Source organism: Rhagoletis zephyria, unplaced genomic scaffold (assembly GCF_001687245.7).
Source record: "Rhagoletis zephyria isolate East Lansing unplaced genomic scaffold, Rhagoletis_zephyria_1.1 Rzeph_scaffold_05124, whole genome shotgun sequence".
NCBI classification, from domain to species: Eukaryota; Metazoa; Arthropoda; class Insecta; order Diptera; family Tephritidae; genus Rhagoletis; species Rhagoletis zephyria.
Window position 1 is genome coordinate 8,642 of NW_016162207.1, and position 27,090 is coordinate 35,731.

Below are 27,090 nucleotides of genomic sequence, written 5' to 3' on the forward strand. Positions count from 1 at the left end.
GGTTTCGCGTGATTGGAACGCGATTAAAATGCAACAGATCGTTTCATAATTGCTGCAGTTTAGGCCTAGACGGTGCCGCTAATACGAAATTAATCATCGTAATTGTTGATAGCCGTGGGCCGTAGGTGACTGCACAACCAACGCACAAAAAAAAAAAAAACAAAAAATACCAAACAACTCGAAAAATGCAAACATTATCTATAAATGACTCTAGCAGTTGTGGTGAAGGTGTTGTTGCTGGCGGTGGTGGTGTTGTTGCTGGTGGTGTCGGCAATGACAGTGCACGGACGGACGATTAGTGCGTGAGCGCCAAGCAAATGAACCCGTCTAAGTAGTTTATGCACTCAAAGCGTTGTGAGTAGGTGTGTGTGTGTGACATGATGCCAAAAACCACTTAACTACACTACCGCTGACGTTTTAACTCCTTTAAAACTCCCCGTCACTTAGTATTTGCTGACAAATGTTCGGTTGGCGCATCGGCGCAGGTGAGAAACTATTTGTAACATATGTACACATACATATATGTATATCGTACTGCACTAAATTGTTTTGTATTTTCGGCGTGGCTGGCGTTAAATGTTATTGACGACAAGCGAAGCGTACAAAGTTCGTTTATGAGGCAGCTTGGCGTAAATATTTGCATTCCGCGCGGCGTCACCAACACCTCGTTGGTGTAGTTGTTGGATGGAGCAGGGGGAGGGGAGACACACGCGTAGAATTGAGTGCCACTCTCGGCAGGCACGTTCGCACCTGAAGTCTTTCGTTTTGACAGCGAACAGCGAATACTGAAGAGCGAACGTGGGCGAATTGCATTGTTTAGCTGCCAGCTGCTAGCTGCTAGTTGCCCGTTACCGCTTTCTTTTCACTCAAATAACTTGTGTTGTGCTCGTACGCATTAGTCTAGTTTACAATTTCAAATGACTTACTTTTACATGCTTTTATTTTTATTGCCCATGCATTTATATTTTATTGCATTTAACTAAATAAATGTGCAACCTAACCGGGTTAATGTGTTGTGCATATGCGAGCTGATTGCGGTCAGCCGGACTTTATTTACATATGTAGATACATACATATGTACATGATATACAAGTACGTGTACGTATGGAGGTGTTTTTGTAAAAAAATTGTGCAAGTAAGTTGGCAATTATGCAATTCGTAATTTAGTTGCAAATACAAGAGGACGTATGTACGTAACCTCGAACGTTTAAAAAAATACAGAATTATTTCAAAATTTAAATTTTGTGGGAAAACGCAATCAAAGTTTGATCAATTCATACAGTTTGCTCCGAGCTGCCTTATGTGAAAAACATTATTGTTGCCGACACCAAAATGTTCACTGCAAGGGAAAATGGATATTTCCATACCACATATACCATATATGTACACTAGGGCGGGTTGATTTGTATGGATGAAAAAAAATTAAAAATCGTATAGCAAAAACGTAATCTACATCAAATTCTAAAAAAATTCTCTGAAGAAACCATGGGTCTAAAATCAAACCCTAATCCGCGCCTCTCGACTTGAAATTTTTTTTCCTCTTCTTTCGCTAAAATTATTTTATTTTTTTGAAATATATTATGTTTTATTATATTATATTATAGTTTATGCAATACAGGTTTTGTTTTGAGACTAATCAATATATTCAATTATCAAAAAAGCAGTTGAACCCCAATTTGCACATCCTCTGATTTGCGTACTTGGGTGAATATTTTTTTGAATGAAAAAAAATTTTGAGTGTAGAAAAAATATAAAGTGCAAAAGAACTACCTTACTAAACAATTTTATTCAGAAAATTCGATTTCTTTTTGGAAAAACCTACTTTTTCTAACATTTTTTTTTTGGCAAAGGCGGCCATATAAATTTTCAAGTGCGTTTTTAGTTTTTCTCTCTGACGTCAGGATGTTGTTTAAAAGGATTTTGTAGTTTCAATGAAGTGATGACTTCCAAAAATTATTAAAAAAATTCAGTGCAATAGAGAATAAAGATATGAGTATCAAATGGAAGAGAAAATTTTGCAGAATAAATTTTTTATTTTTTTTGGTTTGCAAAAACGAATAGGTAATGAAAAAGCATTTTTAATTTATTTTAATTTTTTAAGTTAATAAGAAGGATGAATTTCGAGGATGTGGTCGAGGGTCCTTAACATATAACTTTTTCATAAATAATTATAGCAAAATTACAAGGATATTGAAAGATAAAATTTTAAAAGTATATTTTCAAAACCTAATCGACCTTATGCACCAAAATATTGAACCGACCTTAATTCTACAGAATTTTTGCTTTAATTTGATACTCACACCGTTTTTATACATTCCGTTGAACCTTTTAAACATTTGTCACATTTTTTAAATTTCAAAGTCCTTTAAAAAAAATCCTGACGTCAGGGAGTTCTTCTATATTTGGCACACAGTTCTGCGAATATATTAATTTTTTTATGTGTAAAATTTACTGTCGCTCGGTGTTATCATTTAAGCTGTGGCAAAAAAAGTAGTAATTGAGATCTGATTTTAATAAAATTTACCATAGAATAAAGAAGTACAAAAAAATGGCATAAATTGACGAAGTGGTAGACGTTATCTGAATTTATTAGTAAGTAACTCACGAGGAATCAAAATACTAATGATATTTTGAGTCGCCTACTTAGTTAAAGAATTTACACCTCCAGTTGACAGTTGACATCGCTGCCTTGTCAGCTATAAAATGCGACCAAAGTTGCACATAAAATATTTCACCCCACAAGCCCTGCAACTAGTTGTGATTACAACACCAAAAACTCAGGTTTTACAAAAATGAAACAGCGAGTCTCATTCATACATTTATATATGTATGTACAAACATATGTACACATATGAATGTGCATATGTACAGACATACATATTTTGAGCTAACTGAAATAAGTTGCTGCATCGCTGTTGTTTGCAATCATTGCAATATTTGCGGCTACAAATTTGCTCATAAATAGGTGCACCAATACATGAAAAAAATAGCAGTATTTATGAGCAGCGTGGGTATTGCGACGCCAATCACCTCGCCTGCAGCCACACTTGCGATTATTTTTAAAATATTACATCGGTTTTTGGAGCAAAATACACACACACACAATGGTAGACATTGATGGCTGCCAACTGCTTCCGACGACGATTTCGCTTGCTGACCGCTGCCCACTTGGCGTGCGTGGCAGAGTGGAAAAGCCCGTTTGGCCAGTGCACTTTTTGATTTTTGCAGCGCGTTGTTACCATTTGCTTCCACACATCCTGAATTGAGGAAAAAAATAATTAATGAATACATAATTTTTATGGAGAAAAATATGCGAATCAAATAATCTGGCAAACTGAGCATCGACTGTGTGCAATTTGTTGGAGCAATTTTGCAGCTAAAATAAATAATTGTTGTTGCGTGACTTTCGATTACGTAAGCAATGCTAGTTACATGCAAGCATACATACATACACACATTTTTTTCGACGCTAATCAATGGCGAGTGAAAGATTTTCATAATTTGGTACAATCAACGATCCATTGTTCGAGTTAGCTCTCGACTTTGTGGTCTCTGAAGTCTTTTTGCAGCGAATTTTGCCCTAAACAAAGCGGTCAACAAGTTAATATTTGATCGAAGCAACAATACCAACAACAAAGCGATAAAATGTGGTGTAAACTCAACGTGTCAGAACAGCAATTCAGAAAAATGACCTCATAAATTTGATCTGTTTGCGCTGGCGGGCAATAAGCAATAAAAACAATGACACAAATTGCCAAAAGACAAAATAACTGGCAACTGAAAAAAAAAAAAATCGCTATTGTGTTTCTCGGCAAATGACAGAATTCAATATTAATAAGCCAAAATTAAAGAATTAGCAAATTTAACAAAGGGGAAACAACTCATAAAGCTTACAAATAAGGAAACGATTTTTTCGCAGCTGGTAGCAAGAGGGCGATTATTAATTAAAAAATGGCAATATGGCAATATTTTCGGTTTATTTATTATTTTACAATACGAAGAAAATTTGTCTTAACTTTTAAGAAATAATTGGATAATGAAGTCATCTACATACAAATTTAAAATTCCATAGCAGAGTAGTGAGGCGTGCGTACCACTACTGGATAGGATCCAGGTTCGAAAACAGGATAGGTTACATTCAAGAAATGGAAGTAGTTTTTTTCTGGTAGGCATCGGCTTTCCGACCGTATTTGTCGTTCGGAGACAGCTTAAAACTTTCTGCCCTTTATGACTTTTTACGGGTAGAGTGAAAGAAAAAAATATAACATAACATAGCATTTACCGACAGCCGCACAGCAGTTTACAAGTGGAGGAAGTCCACTGTGGTTGATGAAGTTCTAGGCATGTCTCCTAACACAATTTGAGTTTTTTCTGAAAAAAATCGGGCTAGCAGTATTCAAAGCGCAAGGGAAATCAGTGTTGTACATATGAATCGTAGGCATTCGAAAAAACTTTTAATAACTCAATAATTGTAGTTGAATGATCTGTTGTTGTTGGATTAATCTCTGGCTTTTTTCCACCTGCCTCAATATAGTCGAAACACTGTCCGCCGATTTAATAAAGGTGTTCATATTTTGATTTGAGATGGTAGTTGAAAAAATATTTGAAATTAATTTTACCGTACAAAATTAAAATAAAATATCAGACCATCAGTATCGAACAGAAGGTGTTTGAAATGGCTCCCTAATTAATTTCGATTAAAGTCAATCAGCGAAAGGAGGCCCAAACACCCATTTTAAGAAATTCACAGTCAAAACAAAACATTACCACCTCACTTCACTTTACATATATATATACATACACACATACATCGTAGTTAACAAACTTGATTTATTATAAGTAGCACTTATCGCGGGTAGTCGCTCGTAGCCCCAGCTATTGACCACAACGTCAATTGCCATGGCCACTGTCACTTTTTGTGTTGTTGCCGCCTCCTCTCTCATTCCTCCGGCTGTTGCATAACATCGCGCTCGCTTATTACTATTGTTGTTTGTTGTTTGTTGTTCTTGTAGTTACCACCATATGGTCGTAGCCAACTGCAACATGCAAACGCAATCGCTCGGGCTAATCTTCACGACGACGACGAACGGAAATGATTTAATGCAAATAAAGGCAAAATGAAACCACCTTCCATATAGATAATGATCGACCGCAGACGATGCGCAGCAACTGGTTTGATTTTTTTTTATTTTATTTTTTTTTTGACGCTCGTGCGCCAATCGAGCGTTTCTTGTTTTCCGCTGGCGCCTCGAAGCCACAATGGCCAAAGTCAATAGCAGCAAATCACAGCAACAACAAAGAAACAAACATCACTACAGCTACAGCAAAGCCCCATAAAGTCTGCAAGCTTTTTGTTTACATTCGCAACGGCTTCTTCGATCTCCGCCGCTTCTGTCTCTGCATTTGCCATCCCATCTGCCTCTCTGTGTGTTGCCATTTGCAGCTCATCACTTCGAATTTTTATTTGTTTGCTGAAATAGTTTTGTGGAGCTGCCGGTTTTTATTTGTTTACATTTTCGAGCGCTGAAACATTGCGGCTGATATCCAACCCTGTGATTGTTGTTGTTGCCATTGGCCGCATCTTCCAAAGCAGCTTATCCACTTGTTGACACGTTGACGTCACACCACAACCAATCAAGATGCCATTGCTTGCGTACAAATATACTCGTTCATACATACATACATACATATGGAGTATTTATGTGGTCAATAAGTGATGAAGCGTAGCGAAAAGAGGCATGTTTGGATAATTTTTGTGAATGAATGGCCATTTGACGGTAAATTATTTGAGTGGATGAGCGCCGCCGCGTTGATTGAGTGAGTCCTAATGGTGCGTGAATGGCCGATCGAGCATGTTTCATTATACTATATACATATTTTAATTGTGTATGGCTAAATATTTGACGCTTGTCGTCACATCTTGAATTGCGTAGAGTAATACTCGTCGTTTGAGTGATTCGCCATTAAACGGACGGATGCAATTGTTTGCATTTGTGTGTGTGGTAGCAAATTGTTTAACTCGAATGTTTGAAAGCAGGCGATAAAATCGTTCACTGTTGGTGGGAAAAAATAAAAACAGATAAAAAAACGATTGTTCAGAGATATGAAATTAATGGTAAATGCTTGGTGGTTCATCTGATACGCCATACTGGCCGTATTTTTCACATTGGTAGTAGTAGGTAGGTACCACAATACACGTTTTTGTTTTCAGTTACTGTGGGCGAACAAGAATCCAGTGGCAATTTGCTAATGGCAAATGTTATATAAGTAAATAAATAAGAATATTGAAGTGCATGGCCTTAAAGTAAGGTAAATGAATAAAGTATGTATAGCTGATTCCGCGTTAATATATTTACTTACATATGTACATATTTATGTATCCACGTTAGTTGGTAAATATATACATACAGTGACGAACAAAAGTATTGGCACAGTGAATTTTTCGCAATATTTGCCAAGTTTTTCATTCTAATTTATTTTCGATAATTTTTTATAAAAATATAGTTCATTTTACACCAAAAAAACATAAAAATAAAATCTCTAAACTTTGTGCAAAACTCAGGAAAATTCATTAAATTGGCACACTAATTTGCACTTTTTATTCAGATTTTTTTTTTTAATTCTAAGTATGCAGTTTTATAGCCCATTCAAACTTAGTATAACAATGTGCAAGCTTGAAGACGCTAGAAAATCGCGTTGATTTTTGGAAAGTTTTTTAGTGGAAGGTGTTGTTCATTTTCTCCTTACAAAAATCATTGTCGAATATACTTTGTATGGAAGAACTTGCCTGAAAAAAAAATTACCAAAAATCAACGCGATTTTCTAGCGTCTTCAAACTTGCACACTCTTATTCTAATTCGAATGGGCTATAAAACTGCATACTTGGAATTTTTCTAAAAAATCTGAATAAAAAGTTGCAAATTACTGTGCAAATTTAATGAATTTTCCTGAGTTTTGCACAAAGTTTAGAGATTTTATTTGTAGGTTTTTTGGTGTAAAATGAACTATATTTTTATAAAAAATTATAGAAAATAAATTAGAATAAAAAACTTTGCATATATTGCGAAAAATTCGCTGTACCAATACTTCTGTTCGGCACTGTATGTACATTTATTCTACATCATAGTTTTATTTGACTCTGAAAATGCTAAAGCGAATGTTTCTATACTTTTCGGAATTTGTTTTAAAATAAAGTTAAAAAATATGGCTTCAACAAGTATAATATATGCGTACATACATACATATGTATATACGATATTTACTACAGTACCCTGCCAAACGATTAGAAACAGTACTAAGATGTTTATAGTTTCAGCTGTCACGGGTGGGACACGCTTCACTGTTGAATTATTCTTAACTAACAATGTGAAAACGAAAATGCAATTGTGGTAAACATTTGCAATGAAGTTCTCACATTATGTAACAAACCCCAAACAAAACTTCAACTTCTGTAATTAAATATTAACAATTGTTGGCTTTTTTTGTTACGGGCGGAACAGGACCAATACTGTTTAATAATACTCATAACATAGATAAATCACTCACACAATTTAATATAGAACAGAATGTTATTAAAAACAGATGAATTCTACTATATAACAAACACTTGAATTATGAATCGGAAATTATTTGCCGGTACTTTCAACAGCTCACTCAAAAAATTTACTTAGAACTTGATTTCAAAACGTAAAAAAGATGATAAAAATGCATTTAAAGCTTTAATTTGTTATTTTTTTTGTTGATTCAAGATTTTTACATATGCGAAGAAAAATTGGATGAGCAAAGCCTTTTGGTTAAATCTTGCTCCAGTCTATTTCAAAAATTACTCTGGTGAATTTTCGCCCTTTTTCTCGCTTCCCTCTGAGCTGCTACTCTTTACATCGTCCTTTTCATCATCTTTTTTGCCATAGTCCGAAAATGTTAGATTCACGTCGAACGGGCTATGTCGAAATACGCCAACCGGAGTGTAGTTGTATGGTATGGGCCAAGGTAGCAAATCCGTATCCAACACAACCGGTATGCGATTGTACATAAGGGCACGACGTTGCACGCTGCAGTAGAATCGGTTACACGCCAGCACAAGTTCAATGCGCTGCACCTCGGGCAGAAGTCTGTTGAATATGTTTGCTGGCAAGGGTTCTTCCGCTTCGAGAGTGAGACGCCCTGGAGCAACTGTAGTACCTTTCAACGAAGATGTGGCTGGGTGAATAGAGGCTTCCTGTTCGTTCTGCACCTTTTCCGCCAGGGCTTCGCATAGGTCGTGCAATTTTCGCTTGATCGTCAAGTGTTGTTGTCCCATTAGCTCAATGTCGGTTATTGTGTGGGCTGGAAACTTTTCATTGATGTTAATTTGTGCTGCCCGTCGACTATGGAACGCTTGAAAATAAGTCTGCAAGAGTCACAATTCTCATTTTCTTTTGTTGGAATGTTGGAATGTTGGTTTGCGTTGGCACTTACCTCTGCTGTGCGATCTTCAGTGAGGAAAACTTTGTTGGCTTGAAAATATTTATCAGCAATTGCACTTAAATGAGCACAGAAGCCGCCGACAATGTCTTCAACGCACTCAAACACGAGTATAGAGTAATCGCCCATGTATATGAAACACCCAGTGGGCTTATCACCCGAAATACTATCATCGGCAAAGAGCTTTAAAATCCGTTTTAATTCCGCTTGAAGGTATATCTTGAAGTCGGCTTCCTCGACTCGCGACGGGGGCTCTACATTCAAATTGTTCTTCGCTAGTATGTAGATGCGTTGGTAGAACAGCCGACGTGATAGTTGCTGTAATTCATCGCGAACGCAGTCGACCAGCGATTTGCGGACGGTGTAGGAGAGTTCCTGTTTCTCTCGGAACACGGGCTCGTTAGCTCGGGTGCCACGACTGTAGCGCGCCAACTTATAAGAAATTATTGACGCATGGTGAGTGTTGGCAGGCATTTGCGCGATTACTTGTTAATGCTACGCGTGTGAGTAACTATAAAACGATACAAATTTGTTTTCAATTGATTTTTCTTATTGCCTTTTTGCTGACTGAAGTTTAGTGATTCCAAAGGTTCGCTTGGCTTTGTTTATTTTACAAAAGCATTTGTCACTTAGCAATGCTCAAACAAAACCCAGTGGTAGACTGCAGCGTACGATCGAAACAAATATTTATGCTGATATGATTAATTGTAGGGTACCGTTACATGGTAAGCAGGGGTGGTTTTACCCCTATTTCAAACATTTCTGATAGTATGTTTCCAAAATTCCATAATAATTTTATTTATTTTTAAGAGATTGTTATGAGTATCAATTAGCGTTCATAAATTTTGTGTGTTAAGTACAAGTTAATCATTCCAAGTTTGGAACAAATTGAAGGATCGGCTACCGTGATGCATATATGTGGTCATCACTGGACCCATTTTGAAAAAATTTGTTATAAACGTATTTTTTGCTAAATTTTTATGGCAAATATCGATTTCGAGCAAATTCGCTTCAGTATTTACTGATTATCGAAGATTTCGTAATTATCTAAATTACCGTTATATGAGAGGTAGACGTGGTATCTGTCCTTGGCTCAAACGAAATACAAGTTTCGTTAAGACATCTCAATTTTTTCTCGAGTTATCGTTTGCACAAGTGGACGCACGGACGGATAGTCAGGGCTTAATCTTAACTTTTTAACTTAACTTTTATTTAAAAAATCGCTCTTCAACAGTTATTTTTTTACTTTTATTTAATTACTCCTTATTTATAAAAGTCATTCAATATAAATCCGTCACTGACTTTTATTTTTAAAATCATTCTGTTAAAAGTCACTTTTATAAGTCGCAGTAAGCTTTAGTACTCCAGCACCTTCTTACTGCGAAAAATAATAATGACTTTTATACGTATGACTTAAAAAATAAAAGTCGGTGACTGATTTTTATTCATAATTTTTATAAAAAAAAAATATATACGACTTATAATATAAAAATCTAAAACAACTGTTATTTACAGATAAAATTCAAAAATAATTGTTATTTTGGATTTATAAAAAAAAAAAATAAAAAAAAATTGTTAGTTTTTTAATTTTTCATAAAAACTACAAATAAAAATTTTTTTTCAAATTTGCTTCTCGATGCAAAAATAAATTGATTGATTGATATGTATCACTTAGTTGTATAACATTTCTTTCTTAGTGAATTTTTTAAGGACAGTTTTCATCAATAACTGTTATGCTCGGTTCCTGGTTTAATCGATTTATTTTTTATTTCTGAGCATTTATGTATGTATACATTTGTCTATGCCTATCCCGATTGTGAACAAGTGCGTTCCGGCATAAAAAGCAACCAAATCGGGGCATGAACGATATTTCAAATAAATGTCTTAATTCCAGCTGCTGAAGTCCAGCGCCATATAGCGGCCATCAAAAGTTTGTGTCATATAAATACAATAGGGGTATTCTCTGAGTCTTGCAAAGCCCTTGCACGGTGCACGGATTGCCCTGAAAAGTGCAATTATTAAAAAATCTCCGCACTCCCCAGCGAAAGACATTCTGCACTCCTTTTAAGGATGTGGCCATAGATGTTATATCCTGATATCTAGTCGCCAAATAAGGTCCTTGGCTCGATAATGATACGTTGAGAAATGTTCAGGGAAGCTGTATAGTAGCGTGGGCCGAAAATCCGCTTTTTTAGAGCATAATGAACCATATTTTTGCTATTACCAATCAAAATTCTAAAAAAGCGGATGTTCGGTCCACGCTACTATATAGCTTTCCTCCTCCAAATCTATTATCCTACTTCGAACGATATTCTGTTTCAGCGGCTGTCACTTTCCCATTCACCCTTTAAGGCGATGTGTTGCGAGAATGGATCAATCAGAGCCAACTTCGGTACGCATTAATCCGAAGATTGCGGAGTTACCGTTTCCTGCACCAGTAATTTCACATGATCGTCACTTGTTGCAGATAAAATCAAAATTTTGAAAATTAGTTAAAAATGGAATATATATAATTTTAACAGCGCACATTGGTAGCTCCGTGGTTTTGTATATTCAAAACTCTACCTTTAACAGACATCCATTAGGACATTCATATTTATTTAGTGCTGTAAAAACTATATGATCATTGCTTTCGCTATAATAACATAACTCCTATTATCTGTTTCAGGTTTCACTTACTACTGTTGTGGAAGGTTCGTGGGGTTCGCCGGGCGATGGTCAATATCATATACAAACGGATGAAGGACCGGAGCGGTACTTTCGCTTCCAAACGGACAATGGACAATTTCGTAAGGAACGTCGTCTCCAAGACGGTACAGTTGTAGGTACGATCTTATTACGACAAATGCAAACCCGAGAAACAAAACTTAAGTTCCCTCTTTTACCATTTTCGGTTTCCCCATTTAGGCACCGAAGCTTGGATAGACGCCGCTGGATTTCTGCGTCAAAAGGACTACATCGCTGACAAAGATGGTTACCGCATATTGAAATCGAAAACAGTCTTTGTTGGCAATGGCAGACACATCGAGGTTAGTTATATATCTATATAACACAATCACAATCTTTGTCCTAAGTGATATAAATACTAACATTTCGCTTTCTTGTTGTACCCTCAGGATGCCATCAAAGCAACCAAATCTGTGCCAGCCCAGTCCGGCGTTCTTCTTAATGGTCGCACTGGACTCCATCAATCGAATAGCGTGAGTCATATCGAAAAATCGAAGCCAACCGGCTATGTCTACTCCACCACCACTACAACGCCTTTGCCGCCTACAATCGGTGCGCCCGTAGTGGTTCATGATCCAGCTTCAGAAGCTTACGATGGCAAACTGAACTATCTCTCTCCAGCCGAGGCTGCCAATATTGAGCCATCTGGCAAGCTCGGTTTCGATCACTACCCTGATGAGCTGCCTCGTCTTCTGCATCGTGGACGCGTCCATGCTCAGCATAATCATCCGAGTGTCAACTCCTACGAAACTCCATCTAGCAATTCGATAACAGATTATAATCAAATAACTAATACCGCAGCTGCCGTGGCGGCGCCGTCTCTACCATCGCTCGACATGCAGCCGCCTTTACTCAACAAAGGTGCAACTCGCCAACGCTTGCGTCCGATTGCCGTCTACGATCCCAAACCGGTAGCTATATCGGGCGATGAAGCAACCAGCAGCTACGGATATTCTTCACCCACGCCATTTGTACCAGCCACCGCTGGAAGTGGGTCCAACGCGAATGTCGGATATTATTACCAACAATCCGCAACGCAGCCTACACATGCAGATACAGCGGCTAATGCCTTGGAGATCAATCAGCTCGAAGGTGGACTGCTGCCACCATTACCACCGCCGCCGAGTCGCCGTCACCGGCCGGCAGCACTAAGCAGCGGCGCCAGCGAGCCCACAGAGTACGATGGAGTCGGTGCAACTGCCAATGGTTTCCGTTATTTCCTACCACGCCAATATCACGAGGAGGAACAATTCGGGGACGACAAGCGAGCCGGTAGCTTTGGCTACGTGGATCCCTTCGGCATTCGGCGAGTTGTTTACTACAATGCATCGCCCGGCCGTGGGTTTGTCCATAGAAACAATAATCGATACGTAGGTCTGGGAGCAACTCCCTACGATGCTGCTGTCTAAGACGAAGCGAAGTCGAAGCTATGCGAAAATGCGAAGCTAAGCAACAGAACTCTCAAACTGCGAAAACATTTTTACAAAAAACGCCGTCTTAAGTCTAACATCAAACAACCCAGGAACCAATTAACCCAAAGCAGCAATCAACTAGCCAAAGACAAAGGAGAGACTTTGGAGTGATGGCTTAGCAAAATAAAAATGTTTATTTAGAATTACGTTTAATTACTACTGGCAAACAAATTTGCCAAAGAATTGCCAGAGATGAAGAAAAGAAGTGATGGAGATTTAAGATGGAATCGGCCGCCAATTATTGCCTGCGAAGGGGTGTGAAAGATGTGCGCCTAAATGGGATGTATTGTTTGTATATTGAGCACACACACACACATGTGTAAATATGTTTGTGCGAGTATGTATCTGTATCTGTATTAGTGTGATTTTATTTAAAATATTATTATTTTTTAAACGAAATGCAACAGCTGTGAGCTGACAATGAGTAACTGGGGAGTATACTGGGGTGTCGAACGAATACGACGATCGTAATAAGTAATTACTTAGTTAATTATGTATGTATGTAGCTAACGGTATCACTTTCATGTATTAATCTTGCCATATTAACAAAAATCAAAGATAAACACAAAGCAGCTAACATATTTAAAGGGGAAAGAAAACATAAAAAAATAAAAACACATAAAAAGGTATTTAAACTTTATTAATTAAATAATTTAGTACTAGTTGAAATAATTTAACTTAAATTGTAGCTTTAAACTAAACGTTAAACGTAATTTACAAAACTTATTTATGTGTATATGTGTATGTGTATATATTTATGTTAATGTAAAGCTAAATGCGATTAACCTGTGGACGCTATCGATTGACAAATGATTGCAAATCGAGTGACAATTCATAGTCTTATAATTTTATTACTAAAAACAAAGCGTGATTAAATATTTTCTCCACACACACTTCCTGGCCAATAGATGTTTATTGTAATTTAGTAAATTTTCCTTCAGCTTCTAATATCTCTAATAATATTCGATTAACTCACTAGTGGAAACATTTAATTAAACAACACATTTATTACATATATGTATCTTATTTGTATGTGTACGTATTGAAGTATAAATAATGGACATCCGTTGCCAGGAAACCTCCGTTATGAGCAGAAAATGTCAAATCTTGAATGTTGGTAATAAATATTGCGAAATTAAAATACAGTAAAATTGCAGTTTTTTTCTTATTTCCCAGCCGCATGGCATTGAATGGTAATCGTTTTTAAAGTGTGACAAATGCTACAAATGTGTACAGGGTGGGTTTCAGAGTTGTAAATTGTGCTTCACAAAGATGAATATCTAAGAAATATGTCGGGAAAGCAGGTGTTTTTACATTTCATTCAGCATTAAGAAGGAATTTTAGCGAAGGTTTATGTGTCTACTTTACTCCACTGTCACCGACTGTTAAATAATCCTAAACAAGAAGTCGAGATCTTTTGTTGTAGAAATACACTCCGAATGTTTTGTTATAGACGATCCAGATGCCAGTGTTGATCGGAATTAATAATGCGAATCGACAAGCCGCTAGGTCAATGGTTAAATTTCCACGGTCAGTAGATTTTTCATTTAATTATGTAATTCATTCAATTATTACTTTTATTTATTTTTTAATGTAATTATAGTTGTTTTTAATAAAGCTAAGTTTAAAAAAGCTGGGCTATGCCGTAGGCCTTATACAATTTAGCTTCAAGCTACTTATTGCATATTTAATTTTTAGCTAACTTGTTTTCTCTCTTTATTCCTATTTAGTTATTTCCATTTCATTGAAAAACACCCTATCTCAGAATTTTGTTGAGGAACACCCTATCTCAGCACATTTTCAATGTATTTTCCTTTGAGATAGGGCGTGTTTGAACCGAATTCTGCGATACGGTGTTTTTCAATAAAGTTCTGAAATAGGTCGTTCTTCAATGGAATTCTGAAGTAGGGCGGCCTTGAAAAGTTTTCTGAGATAGGGCGTTTTCAAACTAGCTGCGGAGATAGGTCGGTCTTCCGGTAAAAAACACACCATTTTACGTACGTCTGGACGTAGCGAAATAACTTCGCAGGAAATCAGTTCTTATTTTTATTGACATTTCAATGCATTTTCTGGTCTGGATAACTTGTCCAATAGCTTCCCTTCTTTGTGAAGGGGCATACAAATTATACAGAAGGGTAGTCAAATAAACGTAACTGTAGTTGATTTCACCAGGTAGACGGAAATTATTTCTTTTTAAAACGTTAGATCAAAGAACTGTGAGGAAAGCGATTCACCTATTCTACAATTTACTTTTTAGGTACATCTATCTACCTTTAGGTAAAGTTTTCCGAAAATTAGGTACAATTTGATGATAAAATTGTTTACCCCTTATGAAATATCAGCTAAGAAAGAGGACCAGAAACACAAATCTGATTGCTCTTTGTTCAATAAACATACAGCCAAGTCAAAATTAAATATACTTAGCAGGGTTGCATAAAAAATTTCATTCAATTAGCATTAATAATTGGTCACAAAAGTCGACAAAAATGACCTCATGAAAGCATTTATTTTACCAAAATGGCGAAAAGCATCGATTAAATGAAATTCAAATTTTACAAATTTCTTATTTAAAATTTGTTCTCTTTCGAGCCTACCTACTTTTCAGGTGTGTAACCCTGTTTTTACATTATAACTGTGTTAGTAACAACACTGAACTCTTTTTTCGCATAACTGTTGTGCTTGGACGAGTACTGCAAGGCGTGATTCTCGAATTAACTTTAAGAAATTTCACTAACTGACTCTTTATTCCACCGTCAAACTCTTTCTGCAGCTCTTTGTCAGTTAAATCGCGCATTCCCTTTCCCGCTCGCTCACACTCACAATCACAACTTACCAGGCGGTCTCTTATCAATAGAATTAACTCCATAAGCGACCCTAAAAACCGATAAGATAGGCTCTCTTTATGTTCCACAACCTTCGGCCTATGCTATGCTATATCTAGACCACAATCGCCACCAGTAACAGCACCAAACACCGGCACCGGCATTCATAAACAATTCAGTTGTTAAGCGGATTCCACAAAGTGCATATTTAGCAGGCGATTACGCGCATCGCACACACAATGAGATCCACAAATATACTCAGCCTAATCGTGGCGCTCTTGCATATCGCTGGTATAGCAAATACTGCGAATATTCTTAGTTTAGTGGAGGTGTTAACGCCGGATCAACAAATTTGGTATAATTTAGCGAAGTGTGTTATTATTTATAGATTATATTGTAAAATTTCGTAATAGGCACGACGCCATCTACAAGGGCCTCATCGACCGCGGCCATAAACTCACAGTTGTAAGTGGCAGTAGAGGAGTTGCGGTTAAGTCACCAGCCATTGCGCAAATTCATTTGGAGGAAGTAAAGCGAACATTGGATGCTAATGAATCGCCCACGTACTTTGCGAACACTTGGCTGAGTGCCTTTGAACGCGTCATCCACTGGTACGATAAACAGATGAGAATGTGCCAAAGTGTGCTTGCCTCCAGCGGACTACAGCAGTTAATCGAATTGTCTAGGGGAGCTGGAGTGGAAGAGCCATTCGATTTGATTTTATTTGATGCAACGTATGGGCGATCATGTCTGCTAGCGGTGGCACAGCTTTTCGGAGAAATTCCGATTGTGGCAATTAGTGCATCGTATATCACACCAGATTTGCTAAAAGTTGCGCGTGGAGCGCAGATTCAACCGGCTACAGTGCCACATTTTACCACCGTTCACGACGAGCGCATGAATTTCTTGGAGCGTCTACACAACACAGCTGTTTACACAACAGCCAATTTGTGAGTCATCGCGCATACACACATATGTACATGTGTTCATACATACACTGACAATCAAAAGTGAGTGCATGGTGTTTTTTTTTTGTTTAATATTTGCAATGTTTTTCAAGTTAAAATTTTTTATTTTTTTTTTATAAAAATATGCTTAATGCTTTAATTAAAACCAAATAAGTAAAACTTTAAATATTTATTCAGAACTTAGAAAAAGTCAACTATTTTTCGTCTAAATTGTGAGTACGCAGATATATCGTTTTTTTAATTCAAGTGAAGAAAGATCAAGTTTTAAGCGGCTAAAAAATAGTGTTGATTTTTAATTAACATTTTTCCGACGGATTTTGCGGCTTTATTCATAAACAAGTGCAATTTGTAAAATATAGCGTTAATTTTTTTAATTTTGTTTGCAAACGGTCAAGCGCATTTTATTCTTCTATATGGTAAGAGGATCAAAAGGCCGTCAGCAATAAAAAATCTCTGGTTTTATAAGAATTAAAAAAACCGATCTATCTGCCTACTCAAAATTTTTCTAAAAAATTCAGAATAAAAAGGTCAAAATTTAGACGAAAATTCGTTGAATTTTTCTAAGTTTTGTTTAAAGTTTGAAAGTTTTATTTAGGTGGTTTTAGATAAAGCATGAACCATATTTTTATAAAAAAAAATAAAGAATTCTTAACTTGAAAACCATTGTAAATATTAAATAAAAAACACCATGCACTCACTTTCGATTGCCAGTGTATGTATATATTTATATTTATGAGTGAGCAAACGTTATCACTTAAACTGTACTCTCACTCACTTGCAGCTTTCGTCACTTCACTTCGGAGCGTGTTCAAGAGGCAATGTTGGCCAAGAGCGCACAGCTACAGGAAGCGCGCATAGCACTTACGCTGGAAAGCGTTATTGAACGCGTCAAAGTGGTTTTGGTCAACAGTCATCCGGCGATCGACTATATACACGCACTGCCGCCAAATGTTATCGAAGTGGGCNATGTAAAGTTTTTGGCTAAGCTTCATTAAAATGACGCTTGATTCAAATGGAGGCATACTGGCCGTTATGGACTTCTTATAGATAGAGAATGGTATTAATAATGAACTCCGGAAAAATTAACTCATGGCCGGAAGTGCGCTTTGATTGTCAACGCACATTTCCCCAATGCTTTCCCTGAATGTGCTTAATATCGCCACGCTGAAAGTCTCTGAGAGTTTAGAGAAAATAAATATAAACATACGGAAATATTTACGAGTTTCTCTTAACTGCTTCGCTGAGAGCATTTGGGGGATACTCTTTGTGGAGTACACCTCGTTTTCGTCGCATAAATAAAAGGCCTAGAATGTTACGCTGGCTCCGAATCGTAACTGGTATTTATTAAAAACTTTTTTTTAGAAATTCAAAGTTTTTATTTCGAAAAAATATTCGACCTTATTATGGTTGTTGACCTAGACGTCGTAATTTTTTCATAAAAAAATAGCCATCTTACGTCCAACTCCAGTTACGCTGACCACAGTATTTTATCGGAAACGTGTTCCTCGCAGAATCAGTTCAGCTCAATAAAAAATTTCCAAACAACGCCACTCTGTTGTAACTATGAAGAGTTTGTTTAATCGATCACAGAGTGATGTTGTCTAGCAATTTTTAAACGGAATGAGATCAGCTCAATAAAAAAAAATTTAACAAACAACACCACCCTGTAACTATCAAAATGTACAAATCTTTAAAACATTTGAACATTTGAAAATGCATTTACATGTTGTGCCTGTAGTTGAGTACACAGAGTTGATTACTAATATTTGTTAGCTTTCAGGAGGGTCCGGATTCGAATTTCAATAACGGAACATACAATTTGTGACTTTTTACGGGTTTTCCTGTCTGTGAAGTGCAGCAATCTCCAAAAATACATCTGTTTATAATAAACAAAAAGGTCGTCTGGCGCCAAATTATATCGCTCATTTACTTCAATATTGTTATATATCAAAAAAGGGAAACTCGAGAAAAATGGATTTAAAGTTTTGAATTTACATACATACACATACTCCCATAGTAAAAATTAAAACATATTTTTTTGTCCGCCGTTAAGAAAAAAATATAGTTCTTTGTCAAGAAATCAAATCTGTGAATATGCCCTCCAATATGCACACAAGTAAACGTTTGAGCAGCTGTCACTACCACCAGCCTAAGTGGATGGTAAGCCCAGCCTAAAACGGCACTGAGCTCCACAAATTCTTAAGTGAGACTTATTGTGGATTTCAATTTGTTATACTTATCTCTCTTCTCATCTCTCTCTGTCTCGGGAAAATAAACATACATTTCATTGATTTAGAAAGGCCCTAACTCAGTTTATATTCAAATCCAGTATGTATTGTAAAAAAGTCTGCCTATTACTCACTAAAAACCTATTGGAAATAAAAAAACCTACTATAGAATAATTTTAGTTACATTCTTCAGTAAAACCGTCTTTGAACAAAATTCACAGTAAACGGAGTTGATTTGCTATAGACTTTTTGCATCACGCTGCAAAGAAATAAAAATGTTAAATAAGGCCTTTCTATATTAAAGTAACGATTTGTATATAGGTATGTATTGTATATACAATGAACACATACATACATACATATATGTATATATACATATGCACGTAAATCTGTATTTACTCAAATTTTTTTTACTCCTTTGTAAAACAAAGCAGCAGATTTGTTAAGCTTTTGATTTTTCTTTAATATTCGCACACATGGACATACGTACGAACGTATTTACGAATCTTCACCTTCGCAATAAAAACTAAAACACCTACTACATACAGCGCTTCAATGTTTTTAATAGTCAAAAATCATTTGTTATCGTTAAGCCGTCTTGATCGGCGACAGGCTGTAACTCAGCGACGCTTTCGCAGAGCAGCTCAGTATGGCTGTCTTTATCAGCAAATCACTGAGGAAGAGGTGTTTTTCGGCAAATGCAGACCCACCGGCTGCAAATGCATTCGCGAAACCGTTTAACAGCATACCCGGACCACGCGGCCCCTTTGGCCTAGGTGTTCTTTATCAATACTTGCCGGTCATTGGACGCTACTCTTGGCTGGAATTGCATAAGGCGGGTCGCGACAAATACGAGCGGTACGGTTCAATTGTGCGCGAAACAATGATTCCGGGTGAAGACATAGTGTGGCTATACGATCCCAATGATATTGCCACACTACTCAACGAAAGGGAGTTCCCCCAGCGGCGCAGCCATCTGGCGCTGGAGAAGTATCGCAAAGATCGTCCGCACATTTACCGATCGGCCGGACTCTTGCCAACGTGAGTACATAAATACAGAGCTACACACGATTTAATGCAAACAAATTCTGGGTTACAACTGAAAATAGTCACTTACGATTACAGTAACGGTGCGGAGTGGTGGCATTTGCGCTCGGAATTGCAAAAAGAAATAAGCGCACCCAAGAGTGTGCGTAGCTTCCTCGCTGACCTAGATTTGGTGACGCAAGAATTTCTAGAGCACCTACCCTTGCACCAAAGCTTCGATATTCAACCAAAGTTGGCGCGCTTGAATTTGGAACGTAAGTCAGAACTTTAGCGCTTCGATTTGATCGCCTATCTTAATTTATCATAGTTACGTGCCTGATGACCTTCGACGAGCGCCTCAACGCCTTCTCACCCGAAGAGCAACTGCCCACATCGCGCTCCACTAGACTAATGCGCGCTGCGGAAACAACAAACAGCAGCATCTTGCCCACCGACCAGGGTCTGCCGCTGTGGCGATACTTTGAAACGCCCATCTATCGGCGGCTGCGCAAAGCCCAAGAGTATATGGAGAGCGTGGCCATAGATTTGGTGTCCCAAAAGCTCGCCTACTTCAAGGACAGCAAGGAGGTGAGCGATGGTGCCAACCCTGATGGCGGCACCATGCAGCGCAGTTCGTTGATTGAAGAGTATTTGAAGAACCCTAATCTGGATCTGTGCGACGTGGTCGGCATGGCCGCGGACTTACTATTGGCCGGCATCGACACTTCCTCATATACGACCGCATTTGCGGTATACCACATCGCCAAAAACCCCGAAGTGCAGCGGAAACTAAGCGAGGAAGCGTGTCGTGTGCTGCCATCTCGCAAAACGCTCCTAACGCCAGATGCGCTACGCACAGAAGTGCCATACGCCCGTGCTGTGCTCAAAGAAGTCTTTCGCTTGAATCCCATCTCAGTGGGTGTGGGTCGCATACTCAACAAGGATCTGGTGCTAAGTGGATATCATGTGCCGAAAGGAGTAAGTCAAAATGGAAAACGCATCGTTGTTGTATTATAATTTAGGTAATATATAATTGTTTAATTGGTCTGGGTAGACAGTGGTAGTGACACAAAATATGATTGCTTGCCGACTGGAAAAGTATTTTTCCGATGCACTGAAATTCGATCCTGAGCGCTGGCTGCACCGCAAGCAAGCAGTGCATCCCTACCTGGTGCTGCCTTTCGGGCACGGCATGCGCGCGTGTATAGCGCGTCGCATGGCCGAGCAGAATATCATCGTCTTGCTGTTGCGCGTAAGTACCGAAGTGAATGCCTGAGTTGAGGTCTTTAGCATTGATCTGTACGTCAATGGAATTAAATTTGAATTTGATTTGAATCTCATCTTTTTCAATTTTTGGATGGCAGATGTTGCGAAATTTCGAAATTACTTGGACTGGCGACGACGAGAAGATGGGTGTGCGCACACTGCTAATCAATAAGCCCAGCAGACCAGTCAGCATTCAATTGAAACCGAGGGTGGATGGGTGCGGAGATTAACAGATACTTATTTAGGAATCAACTAACGAACGATAAGCTATATAAATGTATCTTTGTGTTTGTATCTTGCCATTGTCGATTTGTAACTAGGTGGAATAAACACAAGTGATTTCAATGGTTTTTTTTCGGTTTGCTGGAAAAGAATTTATAAATTTTTTTCTAAAATACATACATATTTATGTGTGTACTTATGTATGTATGTATATTAGGGTCGTCCTTAAATGTAGAAAGAAAATTTTTTCGTGTCGCACTAGGGGCAAAGTTCAGATTCCTCTACAGAGCCTAAAAAAATTTAAATATTTTTTTCCCATCTAATACCCAAAATCCATTTTACCATAGTCGAAGATATCACATATAAATTTTGGTCTCGATTGGAGTCGGTTAAGGCGTATCGCACAAGGGGTCTAACTTCAGATGACCCAATGAAAACGTGTTAACCGACTGTGTCTGGGACCAAAATTTATATGTGATATTTTCGACCTTAGCAGGATTGGTTTTTGGGTATTAAATAAAAAAATAATAATAATTTGTTGAGTCCCCATAGAGGCATCTGTCCTTTGATCCCTATGCGACACGCCTTAGCCGACTCCAATCGGGACCAACATTTTTAAGTGATATCTGTGATGGTGATATTACCGATTGAGCGGCTGAGAATGAAAAAAAATCGCTAATTTGATTTTTTAAGCACCACCCTAATGTACATATATACCGTTCAGGTAGGTAAAACCTTGAATATCCGCAAAATTTTCAGAATAAATGCATGTCGGTGCCAAGACGTGTCTTCCCGAAGGAGTAAGTTGACATGCATGCGATAAGAGAAAATGTTAATCCAGCCGACTTCAGTAGAGGAAACTACTTAAAAATTTGCTTCAGCGCAGAAAAAAAATCAGGTCTACATAGTTTTCAGGTCAAGCGTTGATGCTGTAGAAGTCAAGGCTCCAAAATACATCTCTACGTAATAAAGAAATCTGAGTTCGGGTAAAACCGACTTTATATACCTTGTTCATGTATTAACAAAATATATGTAAATTTTTTCTGAAACTCGCCGTTCTATAACATTGTGGAACACAAAAAAACCTAGAGTTCGAATATATCATATTTGATGACTGTAATAAATACTTTTTATTAAATCATTTCGTGAATCAAATCCCCTCTGGAATCAGATGTTGTGAAGTTCTACTGGTATATCGCATTTAAACAAAAATAAAATTGAAGTTAAAAAAAAACATTGTATGGTAATCTGCAAGTATTTTAGATAATCTAATAAGTTTAATCCACAAAGCTTCTTCCATGTACATCGCTGCATTTTTGTTGAATTGAGTTAAAGCGTATGCTTTAAATGTCAATGCAGCCAAAGGAAATGCTCTGTAGTGGATTTTAAAAAGCATTGATTTGCTCCAATTTGAAAAAGCACGATTGGTATCCGCCCAAAAACTTTGCAAAAAACTGGCTAAAAACGGTTTGGGAAATCGATGCAATCACCCTGGTCTTGGAGTTGTTATTCAGTTGAAAGGGCCTACACTGAATGGGTGGGGGCCTTTTTCAGGTAGTTTTGCGAATATACCTATATTTCTCATTCAAAAAGGTACACCCAGCGAAAAAAAATCAGGTAAATAAATTTCTATCAATACATGATTTGACTGTAGTTGCATTATTTGGTTAAAGTTACCAAATCCTATGTGGCTGACTTTTTGCTGTGTGTAATGGATTAGACGATTTTTTTGCAACGATTTGTTAACGAATAGCTTTCCGGCAATTTTCCAACAATCTATTCGAAAAAGTTCCCTTCAAACAAACATGTCAATTACATCTGCATACTTATTTAGTACTTAAGGTAATCTAACCATTCTATTGCCATGACTAGCTATCTGCCCTAGTAAACGTCAGTTAATCTATCATTCCAAATTTTACACTGGGATGCAAACGATTGACAATCTATATAAATCAAAGGTTCCTAAACTTTTTTTTTCGTAGATCCCTTTTAAAATGTTACTGGTTTCGTTGGACCAGTTGGCTGTTACAGTTCTACCATATTCCCAAAACTCAACAAAAAATTTGACATTTAGTTCTAACGATGGAAATTTGAGTCGCGGATGAGGTCGAACCCACATTTCGGAGTGATTAAAATACAAAGAAAAATAATATAGTTGAAAGGTGTTCTGCGCCAAAATACAGAAGTCAGTGGAGTCGGTGTTGGACCGCTGAAAGTTATTTTTTTATTTATTGTGCGGCAGGTAAAAGTTATATAATTGGAATCGGGGGAACGCGCGCTTTCTTCTGACACCAATTTTATACCAATTTCTTGGAGCTAAATAACTAAAGATTCCCCAAATTACCAAATTATAATAAAACATAAATAACGAAGCGAAACTTCAACAATTCAAATCAACAAAAATAATATACATAACTTTATATCGAATATGCAAGTTTTTACAAGAAATAGTCGCTGACTTTCTTAAAGCAGAGTTCGTAAAGCCAATAAAATACGCTCTCGCTCTGAGGAGTTATAGTGTTTTCTGAGCACTACAATTTTAAAGTATTTGTAAAAGAGTTAATTCATATTGATGGCATCACTTTTAGTTTCATCGCTCTGAGTTTTAAAGTGATACAAAAAATATTTATCACTCCCATTTTTAAAACACAAAACCTAACAGCTTTTTACGCCAAACTTTTATTTCAGAATCTGACAATATAGAAAAGAGCGAATCTGGAAAAATATATGAATAAACAACTAAGCAATGGGCGAATCAAATTTAGAGCACAAATAAAATTATTGCGCTCCCTGCTTCTTTAATAAGTTTGTCAACGATTAAAACTACATACTGAGTTGTGAAAGCTAGATGAGCCGAAGAGACAAAACGCTCTTTTGCAAGGAGTTAATTAAACCTCAGTTATGCCAGACTTAGACTTGACTTCACTTAAAAATTGTAAATCTGGTAAATGAGCAGCGCGTGTAGTTACCCAAACCAACTTCACTTAGAAACTTGAAGAACTATAGATTTTTGATTTATATGTCATGATTCTAAGTGCGAAGAGAGCCGTGTGATAATATTGCTGCCATATTATGTTTTTACTTATTTTTAATAAAATTCCCTACAAATATGCCATATTAAAATGATTTTTTATATAAATGCAATTCATAGGACAATCGCAAAACAAAATTTCAAATAAAGAAAGAAAATAAAATAAAAACAATCACGATTTGATATGCTTAAATACATTTATCTCAATTGCGACTATTTTCCTATTTTAGCCCAAACAAATTAAACGTTTACAATTTTGCGTATAAAATACTGAGGTTAATAAAAAAGAGAAAAAGCAATAGATGACAGGCAGAGTAGTCGTTTCCAAGCTTCTAGGTAAGTCAAGTCAAGGCTAAGTCTTGCATAACCGGGCTTTAATATATTGAGTGGCATAGGAGCATAAGGTAAATATTGAGGGAGAAAAACGCTCTTTTAGTTTTAAAGCTGCCTTTACCCACACGAGTCGATTTCCTAGTCGATTTTTGTCGTTTAACCAAAAAATCGCCAGTGTAAAGGGCAATTCAACCGTAAAATGTAAGTATTTTTTTTTAGAGGAGAAATCTGAAAATAAGAGTCCTAAAGCTTTAAAATGCTTTTTTTTTAAATCCCAATGCGACCATTTTTCACTAAAATACAGCCAGTCAAGAATCACCGGAAAAGTTTAAATATTTCGTGCTCCCTTAATTTTTTTTTTTTAAGGTACTATCTGCCTTTATTAAATAGGAAAGCTAAGCCAACATTTTTGTTATTTACTATCGGAACCACATACATTTTCGTGGGCCCCCACTTACAACATGTGAACCTCCATTTCTTTTTCACGCCAACGTAGAGCCCCCGTCGACCCCTGGGATGCAACCTGGACCACTTTGGGAATCACTGATCTAAATGAAGCATCAACACACTTTTCGTTGCATTTATGTGTATTTAACCTAATTTGTTATTATTTTATTAAATATATGTCTCAATACAATATATGGAATTCAGTTAAATACATACATACATTTTTATCAGCATAACTTATTTATTAATGTAAAACTCTACTAATGGTATGTGATGTCAGTTTATATTCTTCTGAGACATAGATATTTTTCATTTGTTCTATGTAATTTCTAAACGAATACGTTCAACACTTTTACCTCATTTGCTTGGAATCATTTTGAATATAGTTGGAATATAGCTACATATAGCAAAGTACCATCAATGCAATATTTATATAATTGTATTTTCAATGTATTTTCTACAACTTTTTTTTTTTTTAATGAAATACAAGGCAATTTCCAAATTCATTTAACTTTTTGAACCTATCAACAGTCTAATTATGCGCGTATGGTACAAATTATGAAATACGTGTGTATGTATACATAAATACGTACTAGTCATTATAAATAGCCTAAATATACATACATATGTCCTATGACATACACTACTACTTAACTAAATCATAAAATATAATTGAACTAATAATAACGCGGTATAACAAAAAAAAAAAAATTCGGCAACTTTTTAAATAAGTCAGTGCGAGTGTTTGAAATTTTTTCGAACACTTTGAAAATTTCAAATTATATATTCCCGAAAATAATTTTCGCAAGACTACTCTACAATTTTAAGTTGAATTAATCCCACACAGCTATGATCTCAAAAAATTTCGTTTTACTGATGCACAGTGTAATCAAAAACAAAACACAGTTGAGTAAACCAACAGAGTTTTCTACCCGTTTATGTGTCTGTTATTACAGAGTTACATATATATGTATATTCTATAACACTATGCTGTGAAAATTCCCTAGAGATGTACAGTTAGTTGTCTTCAATGTTCTACCAATAAGTGGAATAAAAAATAAATATCTTCGCTACACTAATTAGCCTTGCCGGCGTTCACAAGCAATGGCTGACCTGACGCTGCGCCTTTCTTTTGTTGCTCTCTGCTTGCTGCATTCATCGGTCACAGCTTCTTAGCCTACATACATATACATTAACTACTGCATACAAACTTAAGACTAGCTTACTGGCGACTGTTTTTAGAGATACATACATACATACATACATAAACTTCGTACAAAAACACGTTCAATATTACACTATAAGGACTTTGGTTTTTTCAGCACACACACGTGCGTAGACATTTGAATACAAACACAATACATACTACATACATACATAAGTATACATATGTATGTAGAGTAGGGTCTCAATGGAAGGGGTGGTACTACGAACACCTACGATCTACTTATGAGCCGCGCGTTCAACGCAACTACATCTATGAGTATAAGTTCATCCTGTCGATGAGCTTCGAAAAAACCGCGCGCGAGTATTTCTTTTCGTCTCCATTCCTTTCACATTCATCTACATTATTGTGCACTCTGTTCTGCCTACTGAAATGGTAAGCTGACGGGCAACCCGGGGCCAAACTGCTTACAACTCCAGCAACAGAACCTCCTCATGCTAGAGTATATTCAGCGTTGAAGAGTCCATCATCCGGTCGTCGTATAGGCTAAGCGTCTTCGAGGCTCGCACCTTGCGCACAGATGGCGGCACATCACCTGGCGTTTTGACGCGCTGACTGGGATCTCGTAGCTTTTCCGTGCTGCCTCGGCCACTGAACACCTCGCGAAACATTTCAAGGCTCCGCTGCCGCCTAAAGAGGATATCTGTATTGCTGGGCGCTTTGAGGTGACCGGTCGAGTTGGACACCGGTGCAGGCGTGGTTTCCTTAGGGCTGCTGTTCGTAGCGTTTATGGTATTCAGCTCGCCTTTACTCACGTTATTATTATTGCGGTTTATGTGTTTAATTAGACTAGAAGAGAGGGAACGTGGCACCACATGACATGGCGTGCTAGTGCGTTTGTCTACTTGCTGAAGGTGTTG

At 37.1% G+C, this 27,090-nt stretch overlaps 5 protein-coding genes across 7 annotated transcripts in view; 3 read left to right on the plus strand and 2 right to left on the minus strand.

Annotated features, from left to right (window-relative positions):
• Positions 1–7,738: 7,738 nt before the first annotated feature.
• On the minus strand, positions 7,739–8,937 carry LOC108371644 (uncharacterized). Its single transcript, XM_017627239.1, has 2 exons — positions 8,458–8,937; positions 7,739–8,389 (listed from the first exon to the last, which is right to left on the minus strand). The coding sequence occupies exons 1-2, from the start codon at positions 8,935–8,937 to the stop codon at positions 7,823–7,825; spliced, it is 1,047 nt and encodes a 348-aa protein (XP_017482728.1). The 3' UTR covers positions 7,739–7,822.
• A 1,894-nt stretch (positions 8,938–10,831) lies between these two features.
• On the plus strand, positions 10,832–13,256 carry LOC108371645 (uncharacterized). Its single transcript, XM_017627240.1, has 4 exons — positions 10,832–10,900; positions 11,132–11,288; positions 11,371–11,492; positions 11,580–13,256. The coding sequence occupies exons 1-4, from the start codon at positions 10,832–10,834 to the stop codon at positions 12,597–12,599; spliced, it is 1,368 nt and encodes a 455-aa protein (XP_017482729.1). The 3' UTR covers positions 12,600–13,256.
• A 2,358-nt stretch (positions 13,257–15,614) lies between these two features.
• On the plus strand, positions 15,615–17,447 carry LOC108371646 (2-hydroxyacylsphingosine 1-beta-galactosyltransferase-like). The gene is made up of 3 exons (XM_017627241.1): positions 15,615–15,839; positions 15,898–16,434; positions 17,234–17,447. The coding sequence occupies exons 1-3, from the start codon at positions 15,724–15,726 to the stop codon at positions 17,445–17,447; spliced, it is 867 nt and encodes a 288-aa protein (XP_017482730.1). The 5' UTR covers positions 15,615–15,723.
• Positions 17,448–19,187: 1,740 nt separating this feature from the next.
• On the plus strand, positions 19,188–21,317 carry LOC108371648 (cytochrome P450 302a1, mitochondrial-like). Of its 3 annotated transcripts, none has more exons than XM_017627245.1 (5): positions 19,188–19,721; positions 19,790–19,981; positions 20,035–20,684; positions 20,761–20,958; positions 21,071–21,317. In XM_017627245.1, exons 1-5 carry the CDS (start codon positions 19,604–19,606, stop codon positions 21,200–21,202), a joined length of 1,290 nt encoding a protein of 429 aa, XP_017482734.1. In that variant the 5' UTR covers positions 19,188–19,603; the 3' UTR covers positions 21,203–21,317. The 3 variants fall into 3 exon arrangements, with proteins under 3 accessions (XP_017482734.1, XP_017482732.1, XP_017482733.1); XM_017627243.1 differs by having other exon boundaries at positions 19,194–19,721; positions 19,806–19,981; XM_017627244.1 differs by having other exon boundaries at positions 19,196–19,721; positions 19,806–19,981; positions 20,761–21,005; positions 21,071–21,142.
• Positions 21,318–25,463: 4,146 nt separating this feature from the next.
• The window catches only part of LOC108371647 (bone morphogenetic protein receptor type-2-like), a 10,183-nt gene continuing 8,556 nt past the window's right edge, over positions 25,464–27,090 (minus strand). Inside the window, exon 7 of the mRNA XM_017627242.1 lies at positions 25,464–27,086. Within this exon, the coding sequence (XP_017482731.1) occupies positions 26,668–27,086 (419 nt within the window). The 3' untranslated portion in view covers positions 25,464–26,667. The remainder of the gene's footprint in view (positions 27,087–27,090) is intronic.